Source organism: Camelus bactrianus, chromosome 10 (assembly GCF_048773025.1).
Source record: "Camelus bactrianus isolate YW-2024 breed Bactrian camel chromosome 10, ASM4877302v1, whole genome shotgun sequence".
NCBI classification, from domain to species: Eukaryota; Metazoa; Chordata; class Mammalia; order Artiodactyla; family Camelidae; genus Camelus; species Camelus bactrianus.
This window is the reverse complement of record NC_133548.1, coordinates 46,921,213-46,933,760: the sequence shown is the minus strand read 5'-3', so window position 1 is coordinate 46,933,760 and position 12,548 is coordinate 46,921,213. Positions and strand designations below refer to the sequence as shown.

General features: G+C 43.8%; 1 protein-coding gene across 7 annotated transcripts in view; it reads left to right on the top strand.

Annotated features, from left to right (window-relative positions):
• NUMA1 (nuclear mitotic apparatus protein 1) overlaps positions 1-12,548 on the top strand; it is a 63,687-nt gene that overhangs the window by 25,632 nt on the left and 25,507 nt on the right. For 4 of the 7 annotated variants that reach the window (XM_074372546.1, XM_074372547.1, XM_045508778.2 and 1 more), the window contains exons 1-2: positions 4,726-4,883; positions 9,525-9,598. In XM_074372546.1, the coding sequence (XP_074228647.1) occupies positions 9,557-9,598 (42 nt within the window). In that variant the 5' untranslated portion in view covers positions 4,726-4,883; positions 9,525-9,556. Of the gene's footprint in view, positions 1-3,870; positions 4,047-4,084; positions 4,399-4,725; positions 4,884-9,524; positions 9,599-12,548 lie in introns of those variants that run through there. The other 3 variants (XM_074372543.1, XM_074372542.1, XM_074372544.1) reach the window with 3 other exon arrangements.

The following is a 12,548-nucleotide window of genomic DNA, read 5'->3' as shown; positions in this document are numbered from 1 at the left end:
TTACTTTTGAAATTAGAACTGTTTGTTTTGATTAAAAAGTTGATTTTTTTGAGGAGGTAAAGGTATAAAGGCTTCTTTGAGCCACCGAGAATGTACTACCATTTATTCATTCATTCAGTGTTTATTCAGGAGCAGTAGAGAATAGTGCAGAGACCAGATAGACAACTGACTACTTATGTGACTAAGTCACTTAATGCCTAAGCCTCACATTTTCTCATCTTTAAAGTGGAAATAAAACCTACTCTATAGATTGTCCTAAGGATTAGGTAAAATGACCATTAAGAGAATGGTCTCTGGGCTCAAACTGAGCTCAGATTCTGCCTCCAACACTTACTCTGTGTGACCTTAGGCAAGTTATGTAATCTTTCTAATTCTCAGTTTCCTTTTCTGTGAAATAGGGATAATCACAGTATTTTGGGTTATTGTGTCACTGGGTTATGTAAGGATTAAGCAAAAATAAAGCTCAAAAAATATTTAGCATACTGCCTGGCATATACGAAGTGCTCAGTAAAATGTTAGCTATTAATTACAACAGTAACAGCAGCAACAATAATGATAGTCTTTAGGTATTTATTGTGCTAGGATAGCAAGTGGCAGAGGAAAGACTAGAAAGCATTGCATATAGGGTAGTGGATCTATAAACATTTTTTCTGCCAACTTTCCTGGTGGGAGGGCCTGTAGGAACTGAGAGAGGCTCTCATTGGGCCCTAGCCTACAGCTTCCTACAGTAAAAACTTCCCTTCCAGGCTGGAAGGCTGAGGTAGAGGCCCAGAGGGACTTTAGAAGATAGTGAGACCAGTCCAGCAGGGTGGAGGATTTGGGTAAGGGCATAAATGATTCTGAAAGGTAAAACTGGGGCCAGGTCATAGAGGGCCTTGAATGCTAGGCAAATTATTTGTATTAAGAGCTACTCATTCCTGAGCCATTTCTAGGAATCTTTTCCCTCCTGTCTTCTGTTTAAACTTGTAAAAATGGTAATACACTTTAAAAATTATAGCATTTACATTTTAAATAATAAACACCTACACATCTACCGCCCAGCTCTAGATGTAATATTACCAGACCCTTTGAAACACCCGGTGCACTCTGCACCCATCACCAACCCCCTCCAACCTCTATCTGAAGGCTGTTCTGAATTTTGTGTTAGTCATGTGTTGTTTTCTTACCCTCCTTCATTTCTCTTTCTCTGTCTCTTTTTAAAATGGTTTACTCTTACCCACTCTTTTGGGGACAATGAGCAGGGGCCGTGGAATCTAGCAGGAGCCATGTGGCCTGCCTACCGCCTGACTAGGCTGGGAGGAGGGGTAGGGAAGTTCTGCCGGTTGGCTGCCACGGGAGGGAGGGGAGTGGTGGCACTGTGGTTGGGGAGGGAGAAGCTGGGGAAACTGGCTGGGCTCCTCTGACTGTCTTGAAGAGCAGGCCCAGAAGCTTGGCAACTTTGGCAGAGGTTCCAGAGGAGAGTTCAGCACCTCTTAGGCTCACAGCTGGAAGCTGTTATCTTGAGTTTAGAGCCAAGGGATGGTGGGGGGAGCACCTCTTGTATTCTTTTGAGACACAGTATCAATTCTTTAATGTACTAGAGAGCTTCAGGGCTGACACAGTGTCAAGTTGTGGCCAGGGTGATTTTAGCTGGTCTGCCTCCTATTTTCACCTCATACATTTTCTGGAGTGTTGATTGTGCCAATCATTAAAGTATGTTTGCCACTTTGTTTTTCTGTAAGAGCTTTTCTTTTTGCTTTCCTTTACTTTCCTGGTGAATCTTTGAATACCAGTAGAGATTGCTCACCACGGACTGCAATATACGGTGGGATTAGGATACAGGGCCTGCCTAGGAGAAGAAGCCGGGCCATGGGAGGTCTCTGCAGCAATGGACCTTGGTCTGGCCCCTTCTACAGCACCCCTGCCACTCACCACAGTCATTCTCTGGTGGCCAGAAGGTTGAATGTGGAAGCCTTCCAACCAGATGTAGTTCAGTGGAACAGATTGAAGGAATCCTAGTGTGCTAGGTACTATGCGGGATCATAGAGAAATAGAATTGGTTATGCCCTTGAAGAATTTACATTTTAGATGTGAAAACAAGACTTCTGTGCATATACAGTTAAGGCAGTACCAGTGCCAAATGTAGACACATTTTTCTATTCACCAATGTAATACATGGTTATTAAAAATAAACTCAAACATAAAAAGAAACATATAGTGTAGAAAGACCACTCCCCTCTATAATCTAACTCCTCCCCAAGATAACCACTGTTAATACTTGAGGAGTTAAAATTTGAGCTGACCTTAAGGTAAAAGCTGTAGAGGCAGACTGATGGAAGGAAAGCAAATATCCTGAGGATCTAATATCCTCCAAGGAAGAGCACGCCACTAACTCCCCTGAGAAATGGTGAGCCAACTTCTGCTTGGACACCTTGGTGACAAGGGGCCAAAATGCCTAAGTAGGAATTAACCTTTGTTAAGCACCACTTTGTGCCTTATGTGCTAGTCAGTGTGTTGAGCACCTTATAGATGTTATTGAATCCTCATCACAATCTTATAAGATAGGTACCTGTATCCTTGTTTTACAGACAGGAATACTGAGATTCAGTGGTTATGCAGAGCAGCAAGTGATGTAAAGGTCCAATGATTTCGGGCAAATTATTTTATCTCTGTGGCTCAGTTTCCTCATCTGTAAAGATGAGTGATAACAGTACCTACTTTACTAAGGGAGTTTTTCAGATTAATGAGTTAATAAACGGTAGGCCAGCAGAGCAGTGCCTGGCACATAGTATGCACTCAGTAAGCATTAGCTGCTATTTATCACACCTTGTTTTCCCTCTTATTCTAACATGATCCATATCATCTCTGCACTTATTTTAATTCTATATATGGCCTCTCTGTCTTCCCAGCTATACCTCACACTTTCTTCTTCATTCTTCTCTCTGCTTCCAGTCATTCCCTTGTCTTCATCCTGTCTCCACAATGTCCTCATTCCTCTTCTTTCCTTTCTCTCTAACCTTACCCTTCATGTGTCCTCATCACCTGTCTCCTGTCTGTTGTGACAGCCTTCTGACCTGCCTTCCTGCTGCTAGTCTCATTCATTTATATACCAAAATAATTTCATAAGGTACACTTCTCATCGTATCTTTCTGCTAAAAACAATAGCATATCTCTGCTAAAAACAAGCAACAAAAGAAACGTTCAAATTTTTATTTGATTTCTTGAAGTTCAAGATTCTCTAACGTTTACCCCAACGTCCCCTTCAAGTCTGTTCCTCCTCTACTTTCACACCTTCCCTCTACTTTCCCTTCTTCGTTACTCTTCTCTCCTTTTCCATGTGGACAAGTTCTACCTATGTGTTTTAAGATTAAATTAAAATATCACTTTGTTTTCTTAATCCTTCCCTATTCTCAACTAGTTAAAAATGTTATATCTTTTTGTGAGAGCACATACTGTCTTGAGATATAATTTGGAGTCATTTCTTGTCTCCTGTGGGATTATAACCTACTTCAGTGTAGATGCTGGGTTTAATTCATCTCTGTATACTCTCTCTAATGTCCTACAGCAGTACCTTGCATGTACTAAGTGCTTAATAAATGTTTGTGGTATAAGTGAAAGTCGGTGAGGGGCTTCCTGATTACTGATGGGTTTCTGTTGTGGTATTGGTGAGGGTCACTACTTAGCAGGTGGAAACCCTGTGGTTTGGTTTTCTGAGAGGCAGACATCTTTTCTTTTCGGCCATGGAGGCTCTGCCGAGCCTGTAGGCTCTGCTGATGGGTCCCAGTGCCTGTGTCTGTTCAGGGACTTCAGCCTGTGCCTGCCGCACCAGGTCCTGTGCCCTGGCCCCTCAGCCCCTCCCCACAAATGCTCAGCGGAACAGGGGATTAGGTTCTGGCAGCACAGCTGGGATTTTGGCGGCCATTCCACAGTCGACAATAGCGCGCAGCCACCCGGACAGGACCGCGCAGGCCCGCGCTCCGGGGCCGCAGTCAGCCCCGGCTCCTTGTTTGGGTGGCCGAGGGGGAGGAGCGGGCGCAGCGCAGCGGCCTGGCCTAGCCACGCAGAAGGTACGGCTGGAGAGATTCCCTCGGGGAATGGGCTTGGGGGCGGCCATGTCCCAGGGCAGGCGGCGCCCGTGCAAGGAGGCCGGCGCTTTGTGTGCGGCGCTTGTGAGTGCTTACAGACGCGGCCCGCCCTGGAGCCGGCAGGAAGCTGTCCCCGTTTAAAAGGGCCTGCGTCTTGCTGGCTCTCCAAAGCCTCTATTACGGGGTCTTCCTTTTTTTGCCCTGCTCGCCGCCAGGCAGGGCAGATCTAATCATCAAGGCACCCCGTGGCCTTCCCTTCCGCTGCTGGCCAGAGATGGACAAGCTGTCACTGCTGTCTTAAAAGAGAGAAGGGGGAGTGTCCGAGGGATATCAGGTTTGTCAGGCAGGCCGCTGTGAGATGTGTTTTGTGTGTTTATGCCACAGTTTGCTTTGGCTCTTGCCACTGTTGCAGTTCAGTATTTTTGTCTGCCTGCTCCTGCCCCCCTTGCGTCCCTCCTAGTCTCTTGTTTTCGGGCCAAGCCTTTGCAGCAGCCCTTCCTCTCCAGTGCTCCAGTGCCCCCTCCTTCCTTGCCCCCGACTGCCACCCCTCCCCCCTTGCTGAAGGGTCCCTGCTTTGCCTATGCTCCCAGATCGCGGAAGCTCGCTGTGCCTTTAAAGAAAGCAGACTCCTGGCTGTGACGCACTTCTGGCTGTCAGCCAGGAAGATCGCTTCTGCCAGGCTGACTGAGAAGAAAACCAACAACTTTTCTTTTGTGTGTGGGGTTACTTTCCACTAGCCCCCTCTCCCTCCTCTCCTTTCAAGATTTAAATGCTAATGGCGGATTAAAACCTGTAGATACGTGTGGCTTTGGGAGTCTGGTAAGGCCCCCCCTGCACTGAGACTTTTCCTCCCTCACTGTTTCTCTGGGTTTTTGTTCAAACATGGACGAGGGGGTGCGGTGGACTCTCCCCCCCACCTCCCTTTCCTGCGCCATCCTTGAAGGGGAGGGAGAGGAGAGGGAAAGCAAGTAAACACTCAGAAACAGGCGCTAGGAGCAGAGCTTGCCAACATCCGGGAGTTGGCGCCTTTCAGAGCAAAGGGTTGCTTTCTTTCCCCCTAGCGTAGATGTCAGCGTGTTTTTGTTCAGAGGGGGAGAGCGTGTGTGCCTGCACGTTGCGCTGTAGACAGCTCAGGAGAGCGTCTCCATTCCCAAGTGAGGCCTGGGTGTGTATGCGGTGGTGGGGAGTAAAAAAGGTTCATTTTTTCAGCTGATAGGGAACTGGGTGTGTGAATACAGCAGTGGGGGCAGGTGCTGATGAACTGCTAGAGTGGACTTGAGTGTGTGTGTGTGCAGTGTGTGGCTGCAGGCCCCAGGTCTGGTTCATGATTGCAACCCTTTTGCCCACATCCTTCTGATCGAGACACTACAGAACATGGGGGGAAGGGCAAGTAGTAGTAAGCTACCTTTAAGAAACCAGGGAAATCTTGGTTTCCCTTGCAGTCTTTCCCTTGTTCCTCACCAGGGCTCCGGGCCAAATTCTAGGCTACACAGAGGGGGTGGTCTGTGTAAAGAGGGGGTAGGCCTGAGTCCACAGTGAGCCCCTTAGGGGGCCCAGGGAATACACCCAGCAAGCTGGTTTGCCCCGACCCGCAGGGGTACAGAGAAACCCCTTTGGACTTGGGCAAGACAGCCTGCTCAGGACTCCCCAGGAATTGAGAAGAATTGTGTTTTTCCCTCATTGGCTTCTCTTAGAGCTGCTGGTTTTGGGGCCTTCTGCCTCCTCTGAGCCAGGGGATATACTAGCAAGATATTTCCTATTCTGTTCTTTATGATGAGGCCTTTGCTGGGCCGCTCTGGGGGTGACCTACCAGATGGGGTCTAGGTACTTGCTTGCCTGTGCCTCCTGACCTATCAGAGGATGAGGAACACCCTCAAGATCAGGGTGTTCACTGTTTGGACGTGGGGACTCTCTCACTGGTGGGGTGTATTATCTCTTCTAGAAAGGCTTATGTAGCTTGGAATTCTTATGGCTACAGGCAGACAGGCTGTCAGGGTAAGCGGTAAATCTTGCCATTGAGCATGGGTACACAGTTGGGACAGCTATTTCCCTTATGAGCTGTGAGACTGTGGGCCTTGGGAATCATGGAGTAGAGAGGGGTCAGGTCTTGGGGCAGGACCCTTTGAAGAGGGAGTTTGTGTGGGCTTTGAGCCCTGAAATTCTGGGACTGTGAGCTAGCACCTAAAAGACTGACAGTCCAGCAGAGGTCAGGGCCCGTGAGCTGAGTGATCAGTATAGTTCTGTAGCTGTCTGGGACCAAAGGTCACTTTGGTGTTATCTTGGAGCAGGGCCGGTGTTCAGGAGGACAGTAAGTGGCTAAGAGGTGGTCTCAAAAGGAGCTGGCACCCAGACTAGGGGATGGGGTAAGGAGAACAGTGCTGCCACGACTCAGACCTTCTGGCCTTTGGCCTATCGCTTGGTCAGTGTTTAAAACTGAAGCTTTTCCAGAATAGACCCCAGAGCTCAGCAACCTGACCCTCCAGTCTTGGTCCTTGCATCTGAGCAGGTGGTTTTCATTAGCTTCAGTCCTGGTAGGAAACCAGGGCTAGGTTTTAACTCTTTAAGACCCAGAGAGGGTGCAGGCCCAGTGATGGTGTATCTCTTGAGTGTCACTTTCCTTGTCCTGATATATCTTCTCTGGAAACATAAAGGGGCTACTATAAATGTGGGAATTGGTCCTGATGTGAAGGAGTTGCATTATGTCCGTTTTGAAATGTAAAAAGGATGCAAGGCCTTTAGTTTATAAGGCAGCTTCTTCTGTGTCTTGGTTCCTTCTTTAGCCCAGAGAAAAAATGAAGGTGCTTTATCAGCTCTGTAAAGCTTCTGTTTTGGGTTCTGGGTTCACTTCTTTTCAAAGAAACAGGTAGATAGGAACTCTGAAGGTGTCCACAGAGGAGCCTGCATTTTGAAATTTTGTTTGTTGGGGGTTTGGGGGTCTGGAGACTGGGGTGGGGGGTGTTGCCTGATCGAGTTGGGGTGGATATTAGCAGATCCTTCTGTGAAATGGTTCTAGGCTACAATCGCGGGGATCTGTTTTTCCATCACCATCACCCAGTCTTCTGGGTGGGGCCTGCCTCAGATTTCAGGGGGAGGGTGGGGAGGATGGTGCTCTGGCTGGGAGCCCTCGGGTTTCCAGCCAAGGCTTGCTTAAAGCTGTAGTCCCAGTGCTGAGGACTAACTAGCTGTGCCACTGGCTTGTCATTCATTGAAGAGTGAATGGCTGGGTTGTCCTAAAGGCTTTCACCCCAGTGTCCTGTCTCTGAGAAAGTGCTCCTTTATGGGCTTTGAGCTGATAAGGTTTTCCTTCATGTTGAGTATTGGATTCTGCCTGTTCCTATGCCTGGGGAGCACAGAAGAAGGCATTTGGCCTTGACACCAATTTTCCTGAGCAGTGGAACTAGTTTTAGACAGGCTCCCCTGGGAGGAGATGAGGGTTTTATGTTTTGCCTCTGAGATGAAGGGAAGAGGCTGGTTAAACCTCAGGTCATTTTTAGCAACACAGCTGTGGAATCTCTCAGAGGGAGCAAGATTTGCCTCCGGTTGCAAATAAAATTTCTGACTAAAGTTTTGGTTCTCACCAAAAGGACAGCAAGTCTAGAGGCAGCAGTGGGGATAAAAAGAAGGTGATCTGGGCTTCATTTCCCTTGTTCCTGAATAGCTCAGACCTTTTTTTTTTCTTTCTTTAAAGAAGTCACAGTAAAGCATTTGGACATTGCCACCTTCACTACAAGTACCAAGCGTGGTCCTTCTAACTTTAGGTTGTCCAAACTTTAGGTTTTGCAGTGCAGTAGTTGAGGCCCATCTGCCTTCATCCTGTCTTCATCTTACCTAGGAAGCTAGGTAGTCAGTGCCCATAGATAGGCCATGTTGGGTGACTATCATCTAAGACTGAGGAACACTTGGGTCCCTTAGATTCTCTCTTTCCTGAGAACTCCTTTAACCACTTCACTTGCTTTTGCGAAAGCCTAGGTGAATTGGCTCATTTCCAAGGCTGTGACGTTGGTATGATAGGTGGAATCGCATTGGGTTTTGCAGGGTCAAGAAGCAATTATAATTAGCATTTAGCTACATTTAGCATTTAATTATTTTCTTCTATTATTTACTGCTTCTTGTATGTTTAATTTTACTCCTCACCCTATTGTAAGCCCCTCAAAGGCAGAGACTGTGTCATTGTCTCCCATTTCCCACATAGCTTCCAGCACAGGATGGACCTATGTAAGGACTAAGAAAATAACTTTTTTGGTTGGTTGATAAGCAGAGTACACTTGCATAGGAAGGCTTAAGAGATGATAGGGAATGGATTATCAGATTTATTTATCTCTTTCCCCTACTAGACAGTGAGCACCTTATGGACAAGAATGATGTCTTTCTTATACCCAGCACTTTGTATACAGAAAGTGCTTAGCAAATATTGGTTCCACAGAACCCACACCTTGGAGATGCTGATGTGTGGGGAGAGTTATAGGTGATGTGGCTCTTGTTCCTCCTTCTAGAGTCATGACAGACTGAGTACACCTATGGCAGGAGGAGGAGAGTAGGGGCTGATTGCTCTCATGAAGATTTGTGGGAATTATGGGGGCTGCTTGGAGGTGTTACAGAATATTTAGTCACCAGGTCTCTAGTCTCTTGGGCAGGTTGGCAGGCAAATGGGTGATTCCCACTGGGAAGGGAAATTGGGAGAAAGACTACCAGGACAAGTACCTAATGTCTCATTAAATGTCCTGTGGGACCTCTGCCAGAATTGAATTTGGTTTCATCCGGGCCCTCATTTGAACCATATCTTTGACATTTCTTTGGGGGATATAAAAATCCAGAATGTGAAGAGGTTTCCCCCAGAACTTGGTTACTGTTAATTGGGTAGAGTTTGGGTACCTGCAGAGAGAGCCAGAAGTCAACCTTTTTGCTTCAAAACAGTGATCATTTATTGAATACCTCCCGTATCCCAGGGACTGTGCTATTTGCTTTATCTTGAAGCATCGCAGTAACCCAGAGAGGTTTTTGTGGATCCCATTTTACAAATGAGGAAACTGAGTCTAAAAGAAGTTACGTTACTTGTCCAAGGTCACAAGACCATGGTGACATGCAATCAGCATTCAGACCTAGATATGTCTGAAAAACCATGTTTGTACCATGTTTTAAGGACACCATGTCCCAAAGAGCAGGATTGAAGGCCAACTTTGAATGTTGTATATTCTGTGGGACAAAAAGATTGTATGTATAGCTTGTGCGCATTGAATTAAATGCAGGATTCTTTGCTGTCAGCTGACATGGTTAAGTTTTAGAGTAATTTTGATGTGTACTCTGAGATCTCTAAAAACTCCCATCATGCCCTGGTGGATTAAGTGCTGAGTAAAGAGTGATTTATTTAAAAGTGTTCAGAGCCGGTAAATGGAACCATTTCCCTCTCTTCCTTCATCATGGATATCTGATACAATTAACTGTTCTTCTCTTGGGTTCCAGGTGCATTGGGGTGACTTTCTGCTTTTACCAAGATGACGCTCCATGCCACCCGGGTGGCTGCACTCCTGTCTTGGGTGAGTGGTCTTCCTCTCCTTTGTCTGCCATCCTTCTCCAGAAAAGTTTTCTTGGGGCCAGGGCTATGTAGAGTCTTCTCTCCAGATAGACAAGGGAAATTCAGTTTTCCTTTGCCTTTTCTCTGAGTTTTTAACTTTTATGATTTCTGCTGATATTGTTGCTGACAAGTGGTCCATGACTCAACTTGTGTAGTTTAGAAAAGGCTTCTCTGATGTATATATTCCCTTTTAGTCATGGGAAGGGTGGCTGTAGAACAGCATGGAAACCCATCTTCATTTGCTCCTTGTGCATTTTTCTGAAATCGAGTTGACACTGAATTTCACTGACGTGTAAGGACTTTAGTCTTGAAAGGCCTTTAATCTCAGGGCAAGGTTCTCCTTGCTTTCTTTACTGTCTTTCTGTCAGCTTCCATTGACCTCCTGGTGCCTTCTTGATCACTTCACCAAAATCCTTCTGCTAGGTCTTTTCATGTACTTCTGCCTAAGACTATGGCCAATGAAAAAATAATACTGAGCATTGGGAACTTAAAGCTACAGAGAAACAGAAGAGGCCACAGATGGTGATGGTGACATGACATGCATGAGCCTTAAGTTCAGATAACTCTGCTTAGAATCACTGCTCTGATGTGTCTGTGTGACCCAAGACAAGTTACTTAGCCTCTTAGCACATCATTTTAAAAATGGAGATAATAATAATAAAAGTAATAGTAATGCCTCATGGAGTTATTATAAGGATAATGAGATAATGTGTGTAAAAAACACTTAACTATAGAAATATTGCCTGGGCGTGCTATTTGGCACAGGGTATTTTGTAGTCACCCTGACTACTAATCAGTTAGGGCCAGTTAAAGAGCCAACTTAAAAATTATGGACTATTTTAAGGAAAATTTTTAATTTCCAAGTAGGGTGGATTTAATAAGACATTGTCTTTAATCACTTTCAAATCTTTAGTCAGGAATACGTGTTTAATGTACAAAATGTGTATTCTTAGTCTTCAGTTTCTGAAATAGATGCAAATTTTAGTTGTATAGTTTAAAATGGGTATATTTATATTTTATACTTACATTTCAGTGTTTCTGGGTTAGAAACATTATCTTGTCCCTATCCTCCTCTCAGTCCCAAGAAAAGGCTGGTTGGGGTATATCTGTATGTCTGGTTCACTGAATTAACTGAGTATTAGGGGACCTTTTAACCACATTGTTTTATCAGTTTATTATTTTGGTCCTAGACTTGTTTTTATAGTGACTACTACCTTTACAGAGAAGAACACATACAAGACTAGTTTTATTTAACAGCAGATACTTATATACTTTTCTCAAAAATCACAATGAACATGCATTATTATATTAAGATATAGTTGCATATAATTTATTTGCATATAATTTTTCAGTTTAAACAAGTTAGGCAGCTAAAATGGATTTTATGACACTAACTACATGAAATGATGCTTGTTATGTTAGTGAGAAGAGTGGCATAGAGCACACACAAGCATACGCACGTGATAATCACAGCTGTGATTTTTAAAAAATAACCTAGGAAGAAAGACTAGAAGGAAGTAAAATGAAAATGCTAAAAGTGCATGTGTTGAAAATACTGGAAAAAATGTTTTTCCCCCCCAGATTTTCAGTAATTTATTTTATAATGTAAAAATAAATGTATATTTCATTTAACTTAAAATCTGGGTTGAAATTATTCTGTATCCAGTAATCATAGTGAACAAATTGTTACAGAGAATGGGGAACGTTAAGATTCAACAACCTTAAATGACCCTGAAAACCTTACAGGCAGCTCCTGGGTTCTTGAGTGAGCTCAGCCTTCACTCACATTTTATACCCTGACAAGAGATGAAAGAGCTTCTCCAGTTCCTCAACTTTCAAATGATTTCTCTTTTGAGAGCAAAATAATGCACAGGAAGAAAATACATTTTTATTTTCATGAAAGAAACAGTTGCTGGATTATTACTTAACTGGTATGAGATGAATCTAGATTCCTTAGGTAACTTTAAATCAGCTAGCTGGTATGATTTTTTTCTGTTTTTTGAGGGGTAATTAGGTTTATTTATTCATTTATTATTATTTTAATGGAGGTACTAGAGCTTGAACCCAGGACTTCACGCATGCTAAACATGCACTCTACCACTGAGCTATACCCTTCTCCTGGTATTTTTTTTTTTTTTTTCAATCTTGTTAGTGAACAAGCATTTACAGTCCTTGAATGTTTTACCTAGATTGCAGGTATTAAAAGAAAATGATTTTGGGATGCTTAAGTCTTGGCAGTCTCTTCATTTTCAGCAGGTAGAGAAGGACCTTGGCCTGGAATATTCAGAATCTTCCTAGAGAATTCTCACTGGCCTTTTCTAATAAGATTTAGTCCCCCCCCAAAGATGATATAAATTATTATCTTTAAGACTCCAATGAAAGGTCATATTTTATATTCCACTCTTTTTAAAAATTTTATCTTTTTATTTACTTGTTTTTGTTAGGGGAGAGGTAATTAGGTTTATTTATTTAATTATTATCTTTTTTTTTTAATGGAGGGATTGGGTATTGAACCCAGGACCTCGTGCATGCTAGGCACGAACTCTACCACTGAGCTGTAACCCCCCTATAGTCCTCTCTTTAAAAACTTTTTTACTTTCAACCTATTTTAATTTAGATTTATCTAGAAAGTATTCTTAATATAAAAGTATTTAATGGAAGTAAATACTATAGTTTCCGTAGCTGAATCACTGATTTTTTTTTAATCCTTTTGTCCTCCAGAGCAGGCAGCTAATTTAACTACTAAGAAGTAGAAATTTTGCTAGATCTACTTCATTATTTTAATTTTATTAACCATAATAGTGCTTTGCATTTAGTACTTTTATTTTTTTAACGTGTTCTTGCATCCACAGTCCCACTTGAACACACACTGATCCCTTAAGGTAGATAAGGTGGGGATTCCATCCATTTGA